The 24,255-nt window shown below is 36.1% G+C and overlaps 1 protein-coding gene across 6 annotated transcripts in view; it reads left to right on the forward strand.

Annotated features, from left to right (window-relative positions):
- Positions 1-24,255, forward strand: part of LOC137070674 (regulator of G-protein signaling 3-like) — a 52,634-nt gene that overhangs the window by 23,487 nt on the left and 4,892 nt on the right. For 3 of the 6 annotated variants that reach the window (XM_067438019.1, XM_067438021.1, XM_067438022.1), the window contains 12 exons: positions 2,054-2,121; positions 6,687-6,768; positions 7,741-7,846; positions 8,808-9,177; positions 9,263-9,311; positions 9,780-10,030; positions 11,856-11,939; positions 13,999-14,110; positions 17,359-17,402; positions 18,002-18,124; positions 21,235-22,023; positions 23,758-23,828. In XM_067438019.1, the coding sequence (XP_067294120.1) occupies positions 2,054-2,121; positions 6,687-6,768; positions 7,741-7,846; positions 8,808-9,177; positions 9,263-9,311; positions 9,780-10,030; positions 11,856-11,939; positions 13,999-14,110; positions 17,359-17,402; positions 18,002-18,124; positions 21,235-22,023; positions 23,758-23,828 (2,149 nt within the window). Of the gene's footprint in view, positions 1-2,053; positions 2,122-3,984; positions 4,190-6,686; positions 6,769-7,740; positions 7,847-8,807; positions 9,178-9,262; positions 9,312-9,779; positions 10,031-11,855; positions 11,940-13,998; positions 14,111-17,358; positions 17,403-18,001; positions 18,125-18,882; positions 19,931-21,234; positions 22,024-23,757; positions 23,829-24,255 lie in introns of those variants that run through there. The other 3 variants (XM_067438020.1, XM_067438023.1, XM_067438024.1) reach the window with 3 other exon arrangements.

Here is a 24,255-nt window from a genome sequence, read left to right on the forward strand (position 1 = left end):
AAGTACAAAATTTTTTAAATAGTTGTTCCAATTTAGAAGACTTTAAGTATACCAATTTTGTATACCAAAAGTACAATTGCAGGGTATATATATTAAGTACATGTATGTTGCCTGAATCTTCATACACTGTTTGTTCATTGGCCAGAGGAGAAGCGGTCCCTGACTGAGCCTGGTTTCTCCCAAGGTTTTTTCTCCCTTCTGTCACCTAATGGAGTTTTGGTTCTTTGCCACCATCGCCTCTGTCGCCTTTGGCTTTTGGCTTGCTTAGTTGGGGACACTAAATATTTAATTATATTACCGATCTGCCCACATTTACACTATATATGATAATTGACATTAGCTGGATGACATCAGTGCTTTCTCCAGAGTGGCTGTACAGTGAAATCAAATTATGTTGCATTATTTTCCTGTTTAACACTGTGAAGCTGCTTTGAAACTATTAGCATTGTAAAAAGCGCTATATAAATAAAGTTGACTTGACTTGACTCGACTCTCTGATAGCCTTTAGCAATGAAGACGGACAAATTCCACATGACAGTTTTTCCTCAGCCACAGCAGATCAGATGGTAACAAATATTCTTGTCATTGCTTCAGCCAAACAAGCAATAGCATAGTCAAATCCCTACAAGACTACATGGAATCACCAAATGCTATGTTAAATTAGCAAGTCTTCTTTATTGGTTTTTTGTTCCCCAGTCATTTGAATTCTTCAATTTAAACTTTTATTTCAGTTGGTTGTCAAGGCAAGAATTTTAAAGTTTAAACAACAGCAGATCAGACGATAACAGAGGCTGTAGCATTAAAAAGTATTTTAAAAGATTTATGCTAAGCTAACAGCTGTAACAGCTAACAGCGCTGGTGCTGCATGTAGTCAAAAGGAGTTTTTCAGCCATATCAGAGATATGACTCCATCAGCTTGGGAATAAAAGCTGCTCTGCACACAAATGTGACTGACAGTAGACATTTTAGGAGGATGTGCTTTTGGATATGACAGATATGACAGATGTTCTTGACATATCTTGACAACCAAACAAGCTCCTTTGAAGCAAAAGTTACTTATGTATCTCAATCCCTGTGAGTCTAAATGGAGTTTGCATGTTTTACTTCACACCAAACGCTATTTTAAATTAACAAGCATTGCCTGTACTTTTTGGAGGGATATAAAGAGCACGGTGTTGAAACGTATAGCCTCCCCGCGGAGAGCCGCAACAAAGAGCCAGGGGCCGGGTAGGCCGACACACTGTGCACTGTGATGAGCCACGGGAATTAGATGAGAATTAAAAGGCTAAAGCGTCATAGTGTGTCTAAGTTAGTTTAAATCCACTTTAGAGATCTTCTCTCCCTCCCACTGCCACTCTGTAGTGAACTTTGCGATGAAAAAACATGTAAAATTGAATGCGAAGGCATTTTTTGTCCATCGCCTGTAAGAGATCATCTTAATTAGTGCTCACAAAATGAGCGATTTTGCTCCTGGGGTGGACGGAATGATACGTGTGCCGTCAGAGAAATTCAGACGAGATTAAGTTTGATGAGAGAGAGAGAGAGAGAGAGAGAGAGAGAGAGAGAGAGAGAGAGAGAGAGAGAGAGAGAGAGAGAGAGAGAGAGAGAGAGAAGGGGGGCTTGAGTCAAGGCGCTGGGCTGACTTTAATAGAGAGAGCCAGCTGTATTGTGTCCCTCTTCAATGCTGTTTCCATGAAGAATGTTTAAAAAGACATTGCTTCCTGGGAGCGTAATCTCTATGGTTACAAAGTGGGGGAGCCTGTCGCTTGGATGTCGGGGTGGGGGTGACGCTTTTAGGGGAGTAGATTTCTTTCTCTCTCTCTCTCTGTTCTGGGGCAGTCAGCTTTGTGTCGAAGGGATTCAGGTTGAGTTCATCTCTCATGGTGTAGACACTCTCACTTGCAGCTGAAGCCTGCAGACAGCGTTGACCGGGTTCTGCTGTCCTCTCTCTGAACCAATTCTGGAGTAGAGAGATTTCTACCCAGGGCTAAGATGTACTCAAAAAGCAGTCTGTCAGGCTGGGACTCGTGGGACTCTCTTGTGTATCTTTCAGAAGCTGCTGCATCCAACTATGAAGCTGGACCCGAGAATACAAGTCCAGAGAACATGCAGTCATTTACAGTAAGTGTAATTCATTATAATGACATTTGAATTATTATTTGTAATTTTTTTAATTAATTTCAAATGTTTACATTTTTTACTTAAAATTTGTGATGTAACATCTAAATTATTTCATTATTGAAGACAAAATATGTTTTAAATGAATAAACCCAATGTCCAATGTTATACAATGTTATACAAAAAAGTAATTTAAGGGTTCAGATCAGGTAGAAATAACTAATTTAGCATTCTTACATTTTATTTTAAATGTTGTGCAGTTTGTATGAAAAGAAAGGTTGAAAACATATTTGAAAATATTGTAGATCCTGACAGGTAATGCTTCGTAAATATCCCTCAGCAGACACAGAGAAGTGTGAAATTTGATGTAAATATTAAGTTTTTAGTTTTACAGTAGTTTTAAAGTATTATTAAAGTTTAGTTTTTTCTTCTTTTTTGGAATTATCAGGATTCCTTTGTGCCTCAATACCAACCAGTTGATGAGTTTAAATCTGCACAGGCCTTTGGAATTTGTTTTTATTTTATTTTATGTTTTAGTAATTTTTTGATGTGCATTTGTCATTTTAATTTTATTTGAAAAGCTTTTTTAAAATATCTATTTACTTTTTTTTTTTAAATTAATTTGAGCACTTCTACTTATTTTATTTCCCATGGCAATTTCTAATTGTGTATATATGCACACACACACACACACACACACACACACACACACACACACACACACACACACACACACACACACACACACACACACACACACACACACACACACACACACACACACACACATACACACACACACACACACATTTTTTTTTTGGTTAACAATAATACGGGTTTTAAACAATTCCTCTGCTATTGCTGGCTTAGGAGTAAATAGCTTTGACTGAAACTCTTATTGGAGACTTATGCTAAGCTAAAAGCTGTACGAACTAACAATGCTGCATGTAGTCAGAAGAGTTTTTTAGACATCGTAGCCATCAGAAATGTGACTCCATCAGCTTGTGAGTAAATGCTACTCTGTGATGTGACGGACAGTAGAAATATGAGAAGGTGTGTGGATGTGCTTCTGGAAATGTGCAACACACACATACTTGCTCATTAAACCCTCCCATCCACTTTAGCGAGCAACTTTTTCCAGGACTGTTCTCCGCCCGCTCTGTTCTCCTCAGACAAAGCTGGGAAACGGGAAAAGCCAACAAAGTTGTTGCAATAGGAAGCCCAATCCCGCACAGTGTTTATGATTTATCCCTGTTTGATTCCTGCTCCACTGACACTCTTGCTGGTTCCCTGGATTTTTATGTGGAGGCCAGTCGAATATTCAGCTAATCATTCTTCCATTTCCTTCCTCTCTTCCCGAAAATCCATTTTTCAGATTTCGTTGTTGACCTCCCAGGGATGTATGATTAGCGATGGCTTGTTTTTATCTGGAACATCAGTGATAGTGCGATGTAAGAGATAAATAAACTATAGGTTATGGTGATTTGGTGAAATGATTGTTTGTTTTTGCACATAACCTGCTTGAGCACATAACCTGCTTGATCGGAATAATGCATTTCGGAAATTTCAACACTGTTTTCGTGAATCTAGGTGTTGTGCAAGGGCTGGACGTCCTCCACATCTGTCAGCTTATGCCTGTTCAGCTTCTCATTAAACAAACATTGTGCGCACTTCAATGTTTCTGGCTCATAATTAATGTTTGTGTTTACACTAAATCGAGCCTATCTGAGTGAGCTCCATCTCACTGTACAGAGAGAGTGAGCTCAGCCACTACTGTTGAGAGCTACTCAGGAAACATGTTGGCTTATCGAGTGCAGACATATTGCCTAGCCACTGGCTGGGGGGGTGGAAGGTGGTTTCCTGTCATTCTTCTACTCAGAGCAGTTCCCATGAGTGGGCATGCATAGCTGCACTAGAGCGACAGTGAAGGGAAGCAGCATCACCTGTGTGACTTTACTTTTATTTAAGACGCAGAAAAGAGCGCCGTAGATGTAGGTGGATGTATATGCGGTGAGCGATGCATACAATTCACGGTCTGTGTCGGCTCTGCATCGAACGAAACTTGCCACAGGTTTGTTCTTGTTTTTTTGTTTGTTATTAAAACTAATAAGGAACAGTTATGGAATGTTCGTGCTTGGATAGATGCGTTGTTTTTTTTAAACTTAAAATTTAAGTTCACTGTGTGGTGGTTTAGCCTAATGTTAAAAAATCTGGGCTGGTTAGAGGCTTGCACTTTACAATGAGCTTTCACCAATGGGCTAGGCACTTACTCTAGATTGGCACTGCAAGTGGGTTTGGATAAAAGCGTTAGTTAAAGTAGTAGTAAGAGTTCAAACCTTTCTAGAATTTTATGTAGATTGATCACTGAGAATGATGAGGGTAAAGAGATTTTGTTTGCTGTGTGTAATTGAAACCCTCAAGCATGAGATTTTGAGCTCCCCTTGGACAGACAACTTAATCAATGAAAGTTAATCAATATATGGAATAAATATTAGAAATAATAGTGGGGTTTGGGACAAGGAGAGATGCCGGATGAGAAGTCACATGAGTGAGGTAAGCAGCCACTTAAACATCTTTGTGCTGTGATTGACAGGACTTGACGAATAGAGTGAACAGATTTTTACCTTTAAGGAATGAGTTTCCCATGCATGCTTGCTAATGACAGGAAAAACAATGTTACAAAATATTTATTTATCTGAAATGAGAAAAAAAAAAGTCTGATAGATTAGTTGATGAGGAAAAAAAAAGTCTGATAGATTAGTTGATTACAAGACTGTTATAATGCATCTTTTTAATAAACTTTTCTGAAAGTCATGAAACTATATAACAATAAAATATCTAATGTTTTATTGTGATAAATAGTAATAAATGCATCTGTATATTTTGACATTTGTATGTAAATTTAAAGGCATTTAATAAATATAGCATTAGAATAATAAATCCCGAATCCACAAATCATCATAAAACCTTACAATTCATAATATGATATTAATCAAATAAATGACTTGATAAACCTAATGACTGATGACTGATGATAATATCAGCAAATCAATTTTCTTGGACAAAACGCTTTTCTTATTGAGAACCACAAACAGTTCCAAAGATGATCGATAGAACATTGACTTAGTCAGTGAGCCTAACGGCCAAAACCAGGACATATTTTGTGTGAATTGTTTGGAAACTGGGACAATACCTCATAAAATCTGCTCATCCTCTTGATTTTTGGCTTAAAACTCGATTTAATGATGAACAGAACATTTCTGCGTACATCTTAAACTGGATTATGAGTATTCTCATAACAAGAGCTAGTTTTCATTCAGTAATGCCAATACTTTGACTTCACTGATCACACAGCTCAGTGTCTTTGTTTTAACTTGAACTTGAACAACAAACAGGAACAGTGAAAAAAGAAAACTGTTTGATGTAGATAATTATTTCATCACAGCAATTAATGGGGCTTATAACGAGGGCAACCACATCGACCCAGAGGAGAAAAGAGGAACGGCAGTGAAAGTCCTAAAGCTGTCATCACTTTTTCTCTTTTTATTCTCTCTCCCTCCCTAAACAAGCCTCTTTGTTGTTGTGCGGTCAATGTCATGTTAAATGTGAGACGCCCCCCTCCCCTTCAACATTTCCTATTTAGTTTGGCTCCAGGTTCTGTTGACATTTTGAACTTTTACTGTCCAAATATTCTGTCTCTGCTGTTTGTCAGTGCCATGGCAGTTTTCTCCCCCCGTCATTTCCTTTTCTTGCCAGGGAAAAAGAAAAGCCCCATGATCACCCAGCAACCCTGACTAATTTCTCAGCTTGTAGTTTTTAATATCCCTGACTCTTTGGTGCTGTGGCATTTCAGTCTTCCTACTGCTGGGGTACAGTGGTGCTCCAGGGGGGATGTTTGTTTCTGGCACACACACACACGGACACACTCTTTGACCCGGCTACCGTGGGGCCTTACACTGTACTCTTACTGTGGATAGTTTGTCTTCCTGAATCTTCTGTAAAGGTTGAGGTCACTTTCACTTCAGTCCGTTTAAAAGACTTATTTTTTTCAGGAAAGCTATATATTAATGACTTTCATTTAATTGGATTTGAAAGTGAACCCCAACATTTGATTCATGGCCCCAGTCTTTTTCTTGTGTTAATGTACACTACTGTTTAAAAGATTTGGGTTGCTAAGATTTTATTTTATTTTTTTATTTGAAAGAAGTGTCTTATGCTCACAAAGGTTGCATTTGTTCGATCAAAAATACAATAGAATATTCATATTAATATATTTTGATATATTTTAAAATGCTATACTAATTTATTCCTGTGATGGCCAAAGTTGTTCAGTGTTTAGTGATTTTTTTAAATTATCATTAGTATTACCATCAATGTTGAAAACAGTTTAATAATGTTTTAATATTTTTTTAATAATATTTTTTATGAAACCATGATATATTCAGAATTATTTGATGAATAGAAAGTTAAAAAGCACAGCATTTATTTGAAATAGAAAACTTTTGTAATTTAAAAATGTCTTGCAATTAAAAAAAGAAAGAACAGTATAAATGCGTTCTCTTTTACAGGTGACTATTTTGAGAGGAAAAGATGGTTTTGGCTTCACCATCTGCTCTGACTCACCTGTACGGGTTCAGGCTGTTGATCCAGGTAATTTTAATATTTAAAAAAAAATATTTTTTACATTTTTTACAAATTTTATTAGCTTTAAAATTAAATTATACAAAAATTGTACCCAGAATGTAATTGTATTGCTTAACAGTTGCTCATGTATAGTGCAGGATACTTAATGCACTGTAAACAATTATTTAGAAAAAAAGTTACCTGGTTGCCTTAAAATTTTGAGTTCATTGAAATTAAAATTTTGAGTTAATACAATGAAAATGTTTTGAGATTCGACAACCTTTATTAAAATATTATTAAAAGATTTTGTAAGCATATTGAGTAATTGGTTGTGTTTTATTTCTGATGACGCAGTGAAACATGCCAAATAGTGTTAGTTTCATGATTTATCAAATTTTTTATGTGGTTCAGATACAAAAATATTTTGAGTTTCTATTTATTAAACAAATTTCCTTAATTGTATGAACTCAAATTTTTAATTTCAATAAACTCAAGATTTTAAGGCAACCAGGTTACTTACTTTTTTAAGTTTAAAAAAGACAAACAAAAAACAAACCAAACGTCAAAACAAAACATAAACCAGCACATTTTTTTTGTACAGTGTGGGACTCTTAGTTGTTTCATTTGAGTATCAACTATATCTTAGATCTCCCGTTTTAAATTCCTTATGAAACGCAATCATAGAACATAGCTATGATTCAAGGTACGGCTATGATACCATGATATTGTTACATTCTTGGAAAAAAAGTGCATACTCGTACATTAAGGGTACACAATACTACTCTAAAGGTAATAATATGTTAGTGTGGCTCCGCCCTTCTACGCAATTCCGCTCATTTTCATTAAATGTACGAGAGTCTGGTAAGATCAGGCTACTAATATGTACCTTTTAAGGCTAGATACATAACAAGGTTGTCCCTTTGAAGGTACTGCCAGTGACAAGCACTAGTACCTCTAAAGGTTAAAAAAAAATCGGACTTATGATTTGTGTTGATTTAGGTGGTCCAGCTCACCAGGCAGGCTTACAACAACTGGACACATTATTGCAGCTGAACGGCCAGCCGGTTGAACACTGGAAGTGTGTGGACCTGGCTCATGCTATCAGGTGCGTAGGGATGTTTTTGTTAATCATTTTGTAGCCACATTCCACAACAATTTTCTTAATCACTTCTGAATTGGTTAAACTTTATAATAACGGCATGCTATGAATCATTAGATAAAAATTAGTGAATAGTTATTTGATCATTTATAAAGCATTGTCTCATCATTAACATACATTAGTAAGCAGTTTATAAATACAGCTATAAATGATTTATCCTTGATTTATAAGCATATCTATAATGTGTTTAATAATATTTTCATACTTTATTAATGATAAATTTTTTGTATTGCTAAATTAATTATTACATTATTTATAAACCAGTTATTTAGGAGTTGTCAATGGTTCATAAGATCATTTAAAAAAGTGTAAGTAAATGATTAATAAACTATTTAAATGTAATTTATACATCTTATTATTTAAACATATGGTTATAGTTACTAAGTGTGTTGATACTTCTTAAAAGGCAACAAAGTTGAACTTTCACTTTTTTTGTTGTTGTTGTTGTTTTTGTTTGTACATATGTTTTGCCAGTTTGTGTGTACTGTATGACAGTTTGTGAAAACAAATTTCCCATTAAGGGACAATAAATGTCTTTATCCATCTAATGTCTATCTGTGTTAATAAATGCTTTATTATCATGAATTCCAACTGTAATTCATGATTAATTCAGATTAGCTGTTAATGTCAGTTAACTATTTGTGTAAGCTCATCTAAAGCGAGGACTATTTATGCCTCGTAAATCTTTTACAAAAGAGATATGAAGGCTCAGTAATATTCTAAACAGAAAAAGGAAACAAACACAACACAGTGATACAGAACATAGAAATATTTATCTCAAGGTGCAAAAAATAAAACTGTACAGATGTACAGTTGACATTATTTTTGTTTTTGGATGGACTATCTTTTTAATGGTTCTTTTGAAATCCATTATTCCTTATTGTTAAAAGGATCTTTCTTCCTGCAGGAATTGTCGAAATGAGATCACAGTGGTGGTATGGAGGACAGTGCCTATTATGAAGCCTTACTATGAGGGGCTTATCCACAGACCTTCCTACAAACCCTCCGGATTTGATTCTATATCTTCAACTGCAAAGACACAGAACAAAACCCCACCTTTACTCTCTCGACCCACCAATCGCAAGCAAGGTCGTCGTAAAAAAGGAAGCGGCCCTGATAACGCAGGAAACGGAGTAGGAGAGTCATTGTGGTCTTGGACTGGTAAACGAGAAGAAAATGACTACAAAACACGCACCCAGACCCTCAAAGGTACCCGTGTGACATCATCAAACGGCGATAACTACATCATCCTCTCCCCTGTCAGCCCTGGAAACCAGGTTGGAATCTGAAAGCAAGTGCATCCTTATTCATTCTAAATGATGGCTGGGCTAATATGTCACGTTTGTGAATGTTATGTTGCAGATATTGCAGCCAGTGTATTCTGATTCCAATGGCACACTGGGAACTCTAGGTAAGACAGCCTATGAGAAGGTTTTCTGTTTCTGTTGTACATGTTTACTTAAAGATCTGATGATGACTGATCTCAGATCAGTTTGAAATGTGAAATGCTGCATATGCTCTTTAAGAAAGAAGCATAAAAAGTGTCTAAGCACAGTCAATGCGAGCCCCTTAGTGCTACAAAGTGTGTCGGTAGGACAGATGGCAATACCATCATCAGGCATATTGACATATACCATAGTAGTGAATGATTAATATTTTCATATATATTTATAGTTTTGGGAAGTAAGAATCTTTTTTTCTTCTTTTTCCCCCAAAAGTAATTCATGCTTTTATTTAAGTGGCATGCATTTAATTTGAATTGTTTTAAATTAATAATTAAAGACATTGAAAGTAAAGACATTTATAATGTTAGAAAAAAATCTGGTAAATTTTGGTCCTTTTCATCAAGTGTTTAATGTTATCTCTTGTCAATTCATAGGAAGAATCTATCAGACTAGCAGAGGACTGCAGCAGAGCCCAGACTACATGCAGGATGGGGGGCTGCACGCACAAGCCACCTTGTGCAGGTCTATGAGCAGTAAGACCACTACAATGCCCCCCTCATCCTACAGACAGAGCTTTGCCAACTACCAGAACTGCACCATCGTCCAGTCCCACCTGCCTCACTCCAACTATGGCACATATGTCAGTCTGGCCCCTAAGATTCTCATCTTCCCTGTTTTTGTTCAGGTACATTCATTATCTTTTTATTTTCCAACTTTTGTATGCAATCTTTATCTATGGTTTATTTTATTTAATTTGTTATATTTATAAGTACAGAGTTAAAGGTTTTATGTTAAACGGTTAGTTCCCTCAAAAATGAAAATTCTGTCATTAATTAATTACCCTAATGTCGTTCGACACCCGTAAAACCTCCGTTCATCTTCGGAACACAAATGAAGATATTTTTGTTGAAATCCGATGGCTCAAAAAGGCCTCCATTGCAACAATGTAATTTCCTCTCTCAAGAGCCATAAAAGACACTAAAGACATTGCTACAAAGTCCATCTCTCTATAGTGGTTCTTCAATCATTTTATGAAGCGACGAGAATAGTTTTTGTGGGCAAAAAAACAACAACTTTATAACGACTTATATAGTGATGGGTCCATTTCAAAACAACGTTTTTGAAACGTTATGAATCAGCGTATTGATTCATTATTCGGATCGGGTGACAAACTGCCGAACTGCTGAAATCACGTGACATTGGCTTTGTTTTGAAATCGGCCCATTACTATATAAGTCGTTACTTCAGGGTTTTACTTATAATTACTAGTTAAATTGATTACTAGTTACTAATTTCATCATCAATAGTGTAATTAGATTACTATACAAATTACTCTCTCTAAAAAATATTTATTTACTTATTACTAATTACTTTTTAAATCCTATATCAATCTCAACTAGTTAAGTAATTCAAGGATAGAAATGAAATGGCCCTTTTAATTAAATCAAATAAATAATATAAAACTACATAAATTATTCTGACCAAAGTATTAAAAATATTAAATGTGAAAGGATAAATAAAAACACGCAATTTAAACTTATACTTCAAATTGTGATGTTAATTCCTCTATTGTACTATATATAATTGTTCTAAAGTCTATACACAGTATTTAGTTCAGTTACATGTGAAGTAACTGTAATTAAATGATTAGAAACATGAGTACTTTTTCGAAGAAAAATAATTAAATTACAGTAACTAATTACTTAGTAACTAGTTACACACAACACTGCTATTATGTGACTGTATTACCAATCATGAACAATGGATGATTAATTGAAATGGATAGACAAAGAGAAAATCAAACATTTTGGATGTTTAATTTTGGTATGTTTAAGTATGATTGTTTTTATGTGTGTGAGATATGAATTTCTGCATATTACATGCATTTTCTCAATTAATATGTGGTCGTGAGTTGAAGTATAATATATCAGGGTCAGCTACCTGCATCAATCGGTAACCAAACAGTCGACAAACAAACTATCCTTTTATTGGCTAATGTGCTATTATTGTATTTTATCTGGGGCGCTGTCCCAAAATGGCACACTTTCATGTGCCCATGCGATCTTGTGGACTTACAATGGCCGCCACAAACGTGTGTCTGTTAAGTCCACAAGAGTGTAGGGTGTCCATAAGAACTGACAAAAATGTAAAATGTGTACTGTAAAATGCAATGTAAGCCGCTTTGGATAGAAGCGTCTGCCAAATGCATAAATGTAAATGTGTCCAATTTTTCATAGTCGGTTGTAGAAGGGTGCTCGTGAAGCGCCTCCTTTGCAGCCAATATGTACCATCGATGCAAAATTTTGCCAGGCTCCACAGCAGACTTCTACCTGACAGTCAAAGCAGCATTCTATCATGGATCTGTGGACTTTGAGGAAGCTCATGGGGGCTTAGGGATACATTTGGGACAGAGCCTGGGATGTGTTGTACTAACACACACCCTTGTGTAAATGACATGACTGACGTGATGGAAATATTGAGGATGTAATGAATGTTTAATTGCTTTGCAGCCACTGGACCTGTGCAGCCCTGAGAGAGTCCTGATGTTGTCAGAGGAAATGATCCTTCATGACAGTAAACATGTAGCTCTTAAGGTAACGCCACTAATTCTCCCCTAAGGAAAATGTGTTTCTCAGAGGTTGCTCTTTTATGAATCACTTTTATTTTATGGGGACTTAAGTGAGTTTTCTGTTATATTTAATGATCTAACAAATTCATTTATAACTAATGTGACAAATATTGACATACACTATGAGTGTAAGCCATACAAATAATGTAGATGTCACATCTCCAATTTTAAAGTTTCAATTGAGATTTGTGACCTTTAATTGCAACAAACACACAAATCTGAGCACATTTAGTGATATTGTTGAGATCTCTTTTGAGAATTGTTATCATCGCTACAAGCCTTCGCTTGAAGTGTAAAAAAAAAAAAAGATTTTTTCATTCATTGTTGTCAATGTAATGGAAGATATTCTTGGATTATACTTAGATATGACCCCAACTTTGTGTTTACTGAATGGTATATTTAGATAGAAATTATTATTATTAATATTTTTTTTTACTTTGGTCTGCTTACTTTTGGCTCTGGCTGATATTGTCTCCCCTTTGAGAATATATAACAGAGCTCCCTAAACATGCAAACCAGACCTAAAACATCAAGGTCTGTTTCTCAGTAGAAACATCTAAAGCAAGCACACGTTTCCATATGCTCTGCTGCTCTGTTGGAGAAAAAATTAAGATGTTACAAGGAATAGGCATTTTTTTCCTGTATGTAATATGGTTTTCTATCTAGCAAGGGACATTAAAAGAGAACTTTAGCAAAATTTCCCTTCTGCTCTTTTCCATATATTAAAAGTGAACGAGGGAAAATTATGCTATGTGATGGCTTTGTATGAGGGAGATATTTAAAATTTATATCTGGTAAATCTGTCAATATTCATTGAAGAACATTGCCATGTTCAAAACTTTTTTGCATTTAGTTGAACATTTAATGACTTTCAGATTATTTTAAGCAAGACCTTGATCAGGTTCCAGAAATCTAGGTTGGTATTGTCTGAAGCGTCTTATCTTGGATAAAATATGCAGAAATGATTCCTGTAATGTCTTGTTAGTGAGCTCTGAAGGTGACCTAGAGCTGGTGTCCCATTTCAGGAGAATTGACTATTTTGCTTGGTCAGATTTGAGCTTGTTCTCATGATACCTCTCTAAAAGCCTGCTAGTCCAGAGATCCCAATGTTTTCTCAAGATAGACGAAACACTACCTTTCAGATTAGATCCATTTCACTGAACGATCGTTTGGGAACTACAGGAATATTTGTCTCGGTGACAGTAATGCCCGACACAAAATATGTGCTCCAAATAATGTGGAAGCAGATACCTTGATCTGAGATTTCTTTCTGCTGCAGCTTTAAAGGAAACCTGCAGTTTGTGAATAACATGACCTCGGCTTCCTCAGCATGAGCAATATTGTGCAAAGATAAATCTCAGAGTTCCACAATGGCCTCCAAAACCGACTTTGTATCTATAGCAATTCCCTTTGAGTGTCTGTCACATCCTTTGTGCTCTCTCGCAGGGCCCCCGTCTGCATGCCAGCTGACCTCAATTTTGTAGAGAGACCTGTTTGAGTAATGCAGTCAAGAGTTTCTAAAGATCAGAGTGTTTAAGAAGGATGAGCTGTACATCACCAAACACATTCCTTCAGTGTCCTAGAACGAAAGTGTGTGTATTTGACTGTGATTTAGATCAGCTGCTTTTATTAAGATGGCCTTATTCCAACCCTGGGAGATAGGCACCATGAGAGGCAAAGCTGTGCAACCAGGCTGATGCGTTCTGTGTGGGAATCAGAGCTTTTCTCTTGCCTAATAATCTTAACTTGACTTTACTTGATTCACTGCAACTTTAACAAGTGTTGTGGTTATATAATATTATTTAAACTATTGAGTAAATGAGTTAATTCTCTGTGTAGTACATCTACTCACTGTTTTAAATGAACGCTATTCATAATTAAAATTGAGTCTCATGTTTTCCACTATAAAGAATTATCTTTGTCTTCACATGGAGAGAAGCTGAGCGAAAGTGGCACAAGAAGGTCAGACAGGGATGCTTCTTCAGTGTGGTCTAACTTATTGTTGTCTGTATCGCCCTCTATAGGCTACAGTATTCATCTACACAGACCTGATGCTGTTGACCAGGGAAGATGAACCGGGCCGCTGTAATGTACTACAGAGTCCACTCTACCTCCATCAGATACAGCTACAGGACGGTATGCACTCCAATTCTCATTTAACTCTGTGGAGAAGATAAATATTGCAATCATGTTTTTGTCCTGCTATGATAAGTTTTTTTGAGAGCAATACTTATTGTGTTTTTTTTTTTTTTTGTTCTTCTTATTATTTAAGTTATACAGTGCTCAAAAGTATTTTTTTTTTTCCTTTTGCTGACTCAGTTGAGACAGCATTTCAGATTTTTTTATTTTAATTTCTGAATATCAGTGGCCCCATCAAAAAAAATTATGGTAATTGATCATACAATTGATGGTAGGAATACAATAACTTGGTAGTAACCCTGAACCTACCCCTAAACCTAACCTTAACCCATGTAGTTACCTTATTATATTACCCAGTACTTTCTTAGGTAAGTAAACTGTAAGTACCAGCAATAATGTGTATGATCAACAAACATAATATGTAGTGACAATGCAGCACTGGCCTGTTTTAATTGTCAACTGTGTGAAAATCTCACACTTGCCCTGGGCCATCCAGCTATTATTATCTGTCTATCTATCTATATATCTCTCTGTCTATCTATTAGGGATGTGACGGTTTGGACATTTTCCCACCGGTTAATCAACGTGTGACAACACTAGTAATGCTGGTATCACAGACTGGGTTTTTAAATCACTAATTCTATCTAACCGAAAGTAACATGCAAACGCCAAATTTGAATGAGTTAGTCCGTAAATGCGCGCTCTGTGTGGCCGTGCTCATTTTAGTTTTGGTTTTTGATTAGTGCCAATGCGGTGGGTTGCTTGAATTTTGGGTCCATTAGACTATTATTCTTAAATGAAAAACAGAACAACAACACAGTACATTGACAAACTCCCTTAAATAGGTACTAATTACAGTTTTGAAACCAAATCTGTCTGTTTTCTAACTGAATAACTGAACTTAATTACTATAAAAAAAATCGAAATGATGGTGGGGCGGTGCCTATCTATCTATCTATCTATCTATCTATCTATCTATCTATCTATCTATCTATCTATCTATCTATCTATCTATCTATCTATCTATCTATCTATCTATCTATCTATCTATCTATCTATCTATCTATCTATCTATCCATCCATCCATCCATCCATCCATCCATCCATCCATCCATCCATCCATCCATCCATCCATCCATCCATCCATCCATCCATCCATCCATCCATCCATCCCTCTGATTGTGAAGAGTTTCACTAAGTTTCACACATCCGTTTTGATCAGCAAGCCAAGTGTATTTAGTTATTGTGCAAATTGTAGACAACTGTACTCTCTTTTGCACACATGCCGAAATTCAAATCTGATGTGAACAAGAAACTTAGGCCTGTTGTTTTGAGAAAACAAGTTTAATTTGAGATTGAGAATTAAGTCAAAGCGATTGAGAAAAACTGTTCCGCAGTTCTGTAAAAAATGTCATAGTCCAGTTCAGTTCAGTTTTCATGCTGTGTGAGTACAGTCAGATTAATAATATAAATAATAATAATATAATAAGCATAATAATGTCTGTCTGTTTGTCTGTCTCAATCATTCAGTCTATCTGTATATAATATCTCTGAGTTTATTGTTTAGAATGGAGGGGATGTGAAGGAGGTCCACCCTGTGTTATTTGTAACTGTGTGTTAGTAGCGATAGTCAGGAAGGAGGCGTCAAGACTGTGGGAATGAGTATGTGCGTGTGATGAGAGCACAGCTCTCCTCTCTCTATGTGTCTGCTAGGAACAATGGCCATGTCTCCGGTATGGCTCATTATAGGCAGGGTGGGCGGGACAGTGTATTCTTTACCTTCCTGAGAACAGAAATACTGCAGCATGTGGCACAGAGGGCATTTCTATCTTCAACCTTTATTTGACATCTCGGTTTCTGAAATAACCATTAGTCTACTGACCTTTGTCCTTTTGGATATGAAATTAAAGCCACTTTATTGAAATTACATATATATTCCATTATTAGAACTATATTACAATATCACAATATTAATATGTCAATATGTAAAATGTGTATTCAAAGCATACATACTTAATTTAGATATGAAAATGATATACTGTAAGTATGTATGTTTATATAAATGTAGTTTGGATAATTAAACATTTTAATAAAGCTTTTCTTCTCATATGGTAATTTTCCAGAACAGGACCAAAATTTACACACTTTCACATTTTAGTTGAACACACTCTTACCAAGCAAATATATATATTTAGCATTATATCAGTGTAATTTTTTTTGCATTATATGGAGAATTCAGAAACCCTTGTTATTAACGACACTGGTGGCCATTAAGTGAGCTGCACATGTACAGTACAAGAGACTGAATGCCCCAATATACTCAAGGCAAAGTTTTTAATTTTTTGCTTAAGATTAAAAAGAAGTTGGAAAAACCTTTTCATCGATATACTGTTAGCGAACATAGATGCAATCCATGCTGCTAAGAGTGACAGTTAGATGGATATGTAAAAATCCACAACAAAAATGATGGCGAGTAAGCAGCAGTTGAGAAAGCAATCTGATCATAGCAATGTGGATATGTTTCAACAAGCTTTGCAATTCACCGGCATCATGTAGACCGATGAGGTAATTAAAATAACACTGTTATGATAGCTTGATTATAAAGTATATTTGAGACTAGACTATATTGATCTGACAATGTGAGACTATAGTTTGAATTACTCCCTTTTCTTTGCATGAGACATTAACATTACAATACAGAATGGCTCTTTTGGCATTATCCTGACCTGAGCATTGTGTAAGCATTCATTTCAGCTGTCATTGAATGGAAGAGAGGCTCTCGGGAGCACGCTTAAATGTCACATCCCTTTGATTTTACCGGCAAAACGTCCTCAGTCCTTCACATAAAAATAAGTCTACGGGTTTTCATAGAAAACCTAGGATGTCTGGGAAAGTCTCGTTTCATTACAAGCTCTATACACATTGGCAATAAAAAGCAATTAAGGCAACATTTATTATTTTTGTATATGTTTTTTTAAGATTAGTTCTCATCTAATATTTATATTTTATTTCAGTTTATTACAATTAACAAAAAATATTTGTTTATAATTTTTGTTTTTATATATAAAAATCTGAACATAAATTGGTTTATTGCCATTTTTTTGTGAACTTGAATAGCAGTGTATGCAGTGCACATATGGCTGCCATATATCTAGTAACAAGTGGGTGTTCACAAAAAAAAAAAAAAAAAACACCCTGACAGCCTCGGGATGAAGAAATTCACACTTCTGTCTCCTTCTTTCCAGTTCCTGCAGACAAACTGCGGCTGTACATCTCCTACTGGATAGAGGTGAGATCCTGCATCTAACCACCGACCCACTCCTTCAGCACAGATTTCTGCTCACAGCACTTTTCAAGACTTCATCATGCCTAACACTGCACTGCAATACAATGTAACATGTTTCCCATTGAAGCGTTGACCCAACAGGATGGCCCTGTGATAAACATTTACAGGATGTAAATGTTGTGCACCGTTAAATGGAGGGCCTCGTGAGCCTGGGGCTTACGTCACATATTAGAGCCTTTAGAGCTGCTCTTTCTCTCTAGAGTAAACGTGCCTGAAAGACGTAGCCTGCTTACTCGAGCAAACACATTCATCGACCCAGCCATCTGCCCATCTCCCTGACAACACCTCACACATACACACACTGACATGAATGTGCGAGTGAGTATGATTGCAACTCTCATATGCCGTGCTCCAGCATAATAGTGCATGGCACTGAGGTTTCTTTGTAGGTAGAACGTGCTTTTAAAATCATCCTTGTGCCATAAAAATATTTCATTTCTTCTTTTCTCAAATTAATAATTTCTTTCTCTCACATACACACACAGGCTTTCATAATCACTCCCTTAATGTAGCTTACACGCTCTCTTTGTGTTTCTATGTAGAGGACAGAGTGTCTGTTCAGCCTGGAAGCCTTTTCATCCGAGCAGAAGAGGAGGGTCGTTCAGTGTCTGAGAGACAATATTGACAAGCAGCTCGCCCTAAGAGAGAGAATAGGCTCTGACCAGGTACTAAATCAAACACAAGCACACTCGCTCACAAAAACACCCACTTAGATTTTGCATTTAACCACAGCATGTCTGCAGTTCTCCAGCAGTGGTGGAGTATAATCGCTCAGGAGGGACAGTGCTAGCATCGGCAAAATGATAGCATTTAGAGAGCTTTTTTCTTATTTAACTTAAAATGTTTTGTGGTGTTGCACGTCAAACTGTGTTCACAACCTATTTTGCTTCAATAATGTAATATTATGTGTAAAACAGCTTATTCGATGAGAGAAAAAAACTCTATCCATCAGAATTGACTGGTTCATGAATGGTCTATATGGTTGGAGCAGGGCAGAGATTGAAATATAAGTGGTCTTTATGACATCAGCTGAAAAATTATTTTTAATTTAAAGGTGGAGAAAATCACTAAATGTTGAAAGCTTGCAAAAAAAAAAAATTCTTCATTTTAGTTAACATGCACAAGGCCATGAATATGTATTAAAGACCCCATGGCATCACTTGATGAGCTCAGGTTTCTGTGCTGTGTTGATTTCCCATTTAAACAAGAAGTCATGTCAGGCATATGTTGAACACATCTTTCCTTCTTAAGAATGACTTCAGTGCCGTTCTTTGTTCTTTTCTCAGAGAAAAGCTTAACTCCAAGTCTTCCAGAGTCACGGTCAAAGCTGATTTCGAAACATCGCCGTTCGCCAGTTTCTGTGTTTACTAGTAGCACGCAAGCGCAACCCGGCCATCATTATGTTAAGCCCCGCCCACAGACTCTATTCAAGATGTGATTGGCCCAACCAGAGTTTGGCGTTAACTTAAAAGATACATATCAGTACTTTAAGACTGCATAGTACCTTAAAGGTACATATTAATACCATAAAGGTACATGTTAGTACCTTTTTGGTTTTGTACCTTAGGGTACCGCCCCAGTGACAGCAATGTACTTTTTTTTTCTGACTGTAATCACTGAAGTAACCCTTTAATTATTTTTTCTTTTTTTTCTTTCTCATTATGTCCGACTCAACTTCATGTTGTAAATGTATTAATTTGTTAAATTAGAAAGATTAATCACAGCCATAATCCAGGATTTGCTATTTGCTAGTTGGTTGCAGGAGGATTCTCATTCTAGAGAGCATCTGATTGGATAATGTTTGTAGTGCAACAATATTTTTTGTACGTTTTCCTTGTAGATTTTAGATTTGTGTAAAAGTTATTTTCATCCGCATTTGGGAGTACAGGAGCATACAGATGGCTTCAAAGCTAAAAGACCAGGACACAGGTGTTGGCTTGGCTTGCTCAGTTGGGGACACTAAAATTTCGACTGAATTAAATATCCACTGTTTTCTTCAGGACTGTACAGTCGAATCAAATTGTGTTGCAATATTGTCCTGTTTTACACTGTGAAGCTGCTTTGAAACAATGGTCATTGTAAAAGCGCTATATAAATAAAGTTGACTTGACTAAGAGCAACAAAAGTCCTATTTTGAAGTCCTATTTTATGATTTCTTGTTGACTTCAACAGACTATGTGACAGATGCTCGCTACACTCCATACAGTGCACATACGAGTTAAACATAATGTTTGTTTCTTATTCTTGCTCTCTCTCACTTTCTCCGCTTGGTGGGCAAGTGACATCAGGAGAGCAGCGACATCATCATCAGACTAGCACAAACAGACACGCGCATGTGACGGCGTGAAAGAAAAGAGAGGGAGAAAGAAAGAGAGTGTAGAGAGATAGAACAGGGCTGTTGTAATGAATGCTAGTATGATGGAGGACTACATTACTTGCTTGTAGGGGCGAAACATTGGATCTTTATGAAGGTAAGGTCATTGACAATGTTTTTCTACACGTTCTGTATGTGTCTTGAGCTTTTACAGTTTTTATTTTCATCTTTAGCACCATTGTGATTTTATTAGCATTTAAGAAGACATCTTAGAGATGGATGTATGAAAATGCATTGTAGCTTAACATGGCCACAAGACAGAAAATCACTAGTTTAAAGTTGTAAAATAATCTAATATCTTGGTTTTTGCACATAGTGTTTGACAAATACACTTGAGTGAGCATATACATATAGAATTATGGCATTCTATCTGTGCTGTCACTGTGTCTTTAAAGAGCTGAGTAGCAGAGCTTGTGAGTCAGTTGTGCTGCCAGCAAACTACTTTATGAGCTGATTAGATGTGTAGGTCGCATGAATACATTAACCTTTTCCTCTACAATAGGGAGATGTAAAATACAATTTCCACAAATTTTTTTGCTTTTCACTTTTCTTCCCACACGCCTTCACATTCTCACTGGTGCATAAGAAATCAATATCCAATACAATGCAGTGTTGCAGAGTTGATTTCTTTCTTTCTTTCTTTCTTTCTTTCTTTCTTTCTTTCTTTCTTTCTTTCTTTCTTTCTTTCTTTCTTTCTTTCTTTCTTTCTTAATCGGTTTATTTATTCATTGATGTTTGGTACCACATGTTTGGTATTCTAGAGACTCCAATTATGTTTTTGTAAAGGAATTTGTATTTTCATATATAATGACATATTTTTCTAATTTTCCCTGCAAAGTACTGTAATAATTGCATATGGGGGAAAAAATTCATTCTAATAACAATTTCTGTTGGTCGTATGAGAAAACAGCATGTCAAAATTGGTTGTAATTAATAATGAGTAATATCTGGAGCCTTAAGTAGTTATACACTTTTAAACTACAAACTATAAAGGTTTTTTTTTTTCATGATGTTTTTTTAGATATACCATAGTTATATACCACCGTTTTGTGTTTTCCTCATTTACTTAATATATGAAAATGTATATAATTATAATGTGTGTAATTATAATATATATAAAACATGTAAATATGGTATATATTTTTAAATAACTTATATTTGTATGTATTATGTTTTTCATTTACATAAAATACAGTATTTTTATGTACGTAAATTTGCTCTGATTTTGCCACTGAATATATACAGGTGTTAAGAGCTGATAGTACAAGTGAAGTACATTATACAGGTTTATTTATTATTTATTTGATGCATTTTTTTTTCAGTTTTTTAGCAATAAAGTAGTAGACAATTGTTAAATCCAGAGCTATTTGTAAAATGTTGATTTCAATTGTGTATTGACAGATGGTGGAGCCAAAAGCAGCCGAACAGACTGATCTGGGTCTGCTGGGCTTCAACCCTCACAGTGTGTCTGAGCCCTGTTCCCCATCATGCCCCTCTGCATCGCCCATCATGAGAAGAACCAACTGCAGCTCTCCAACTCAGCAGCTTTCTTACCAAGATCTGCACGGCAGCACCGGAGATGCCAACCAAACTGCGCCGCCCCCTCGAGACGCCTGCAAACCTCCATACCTGGAGACCTCCGAGACTTGGAAGGACAGACAGAAGGAGGTGAAAGGAGGTGGGCAAGAGTCAGAACTGGAGAAAAGGGAGCAGGGGGAGGGCGAGAGTGCTTCTGAGACCATTAGTGTTGGTGCAAGACCCACATCTTCATCATCATCTTCCTCCCCTCTAGTCATCCCAAAGCTGTGTCTGGATCGTTCCTTTAACGCAGATGTTTTGACCTCACCATCAACTGATGATGAGGAGGAGGAAGAAGAAGAAGACGACGAGGACAGCGATGAAGGATTTCTGAAGAGGAGGAGTATGGTGGAATCATCTCCTAGCGATGGGCAGCAGAGCGGAGGCTTGTGTGTGCAGAGGTCCCTCCACAGACGGACGCACAGCGAGGGTAGTTTGCTGCAGGAGCCCCGGTCTCCTCGCTTCATCTCAGATCAGGCCATCGACTGCATAGAGACTAAGCGAGAACCTCCAGAGCGCTGGGCGATCCCGTCCCCACAGACCTTAAGGAAAGAGCTTACCAAGAACGGAGGATCTGTCCACCAGATCTGCCTGCTCTTCACTGGGAGGAGGGTGCATACAAATTTGTTAAAAATACTGCAGATTCAATTCTTTATTCTGAATAGCATGTTTTTTTTGATATGACTAGATTCATTTAAAAATCTAAACTTTTGTTAAAACTTCATTGTAGGGGAAAGTTACTTTTAAAAGTAATGCATTAAAATATTGCATTACTCCCTAAAAAAAGTAATTTTAAAGTAAAGTAAAGATTACTTACTTTTAATGGAATGTAATGTATTACGTAACTTTTGGATACTTTTAACTCTTTCCCCACCAACGTTTAAAAAAAAAAGTTGACAGCCACCGTCAGTTTTTTTAAAACATTTTCACCAAAATTGAATTGCCCATAGAATATTTTGTTTTACGAATATCTGAGTTGGCAATATATCAAAAGAAAGAGCTGACTCTTCTTTTAAACAAAAAACATTTTATTCTAGCTTCTTGCATCCCTTTTTTATCAACACTAGAATATGGGTAAGTTTCATAAAACTTTTTTGAACAAAAAAGAGTTGAAATAAGTTGCAAAAAAGTGTTATCATAGCATAACAGCTTTAAGAAGTATTTTTGTAATAAAAAAAATAACTTAATGTTTAAATACAATAATACAATGAACCAAAAATATATACAGCTCTGGAAAAAATTAGGAGACCACTTAACATTGAGAAATCACACTAGCTCTGAGTTATCGAGCTGCTTCTGAGACAGGGCAGCGGCTACACTCATTGGGGGTTAAGCTGACGGAGGAATTTGGGGAATAGCAAATATTTCAAGCGAATTCAAGAAAGTGAGTTTAAGTGATCTGCTTGATTTAGAAATACACTCAGCATATTCTTCTGATCATGCAGAAAGTATGTTGCTGGTGTCATCTGATTCTGAGGAACTGAATATGGTTGGATAACCATGTAATGAAATTTCACCTGAGTCTGGCTCACATACAGGAAACTTATTGTATGTAATGGCCAACACCACGCACAGGTTAAGTCTGCCCTGGTCGCGTTATAAACAAGAAGTTGTTTGTGGTCGCCTAGACGAGCGCTTGCTAGTGGCCATGTTTGTTTAAATTGTTGTAATTCATGAATGCGTTGGAATATAGGTTTGGAATAAGGCTGGTCTCTTTTTAAAGCAGACGCTCAGCAGATCATTTTTAGTGAAACAAATATATTAAAGACTGAAAAAGTTATAGAAGTTTACATTTACTGTAAAGCATATGTACCTTATAATTTTCTTTCAATTTTTTTACAAAATATAACCCCCCCCCCCCCAAATAAATAAATAAATAAAAATAATCATCTATAAAAAATGCTATAAAATCTAAGTTGTGTTGCAAATTTGAAGTTGATATCACTCATAAAGTTCCTATAAAAAGTTCCTAGCCCCTGGGTGTCACCCACATTCCACAGAATTTTTGCATGTTCTCCTGTCATAAATTAATACATTTCTGTCACAATATCACTTCTGTCACAAAACAAATATGGAACCTAGAGTCAACATTTTGTAATATGAAACATGACACCTCCTAAAAGAAAGTACTGTTTCCATGGTAACACAATGTCCGATTTCAATAACTCATTTATGATGATTAATACAATAGGAAAATGTGATAGGAAAAAAGCCACTTGTTACTTGGGAAAAGTAATCTGATTATGTAACTCGTGTTACCCCCAACACTGTCAATGATGATTCATACTCAAAAATCATTATTTTGTTTAAGTTTAAAAATATATTTATTTTGTAAATCTTCCTCAGGTTTGTGGCAAACCAAACTGTAAATGTGACATGGGAAAAACTGGTGTCAAAAAGAAGAAATCCAAGAATCTGTAAGTCAAGCAACTTTCTTCTACTTCATCTGCAATTTGATTGAGTGAATCTCATAAAACTATAAAGAAATGTTGGGGAAAATATATATCTCCCCGAAATCAAAAGAAAATATAATATTTTTTTAATTTTGCAATTAAGAAAATAGCCTATTTGTAGCACCATTACATTTTTGCATTGTATCATTAATTTCATGAGCAGATTTTCTTCCCTGGGCCAGTTATCAGTAACCTATTGTAATGGGAAGAAAATCTCATTCTCATTATATTGTCAAACATTATGTAGTACCATCAGATTTGCCTGGTTCAGAATAATAAAATAACAAATAAAAAATATACAATATGAGTCAGCTCAACACAATTAGGTTATACCATCCAAGTAATTTTGCATTACAATAATGAGAATTTAATGGAGAATGTGCCTCATCAT

The sequence above is a fragment of the Pseudorasbora parva genome, chromosome 3, assembly GCF_024679245.1.
Source record: "Pseudorasbora parva isolate DD20220531a chromosome 3, ASM2467924v1, whole genome shotgun sequence".
Lineage (NCBI taxonomy): Eukaryota > Metazoa > Chordata > Actinopteri > Cypriniformes > Gobionidae > Pseudorasbora > Pseudorasbora parva.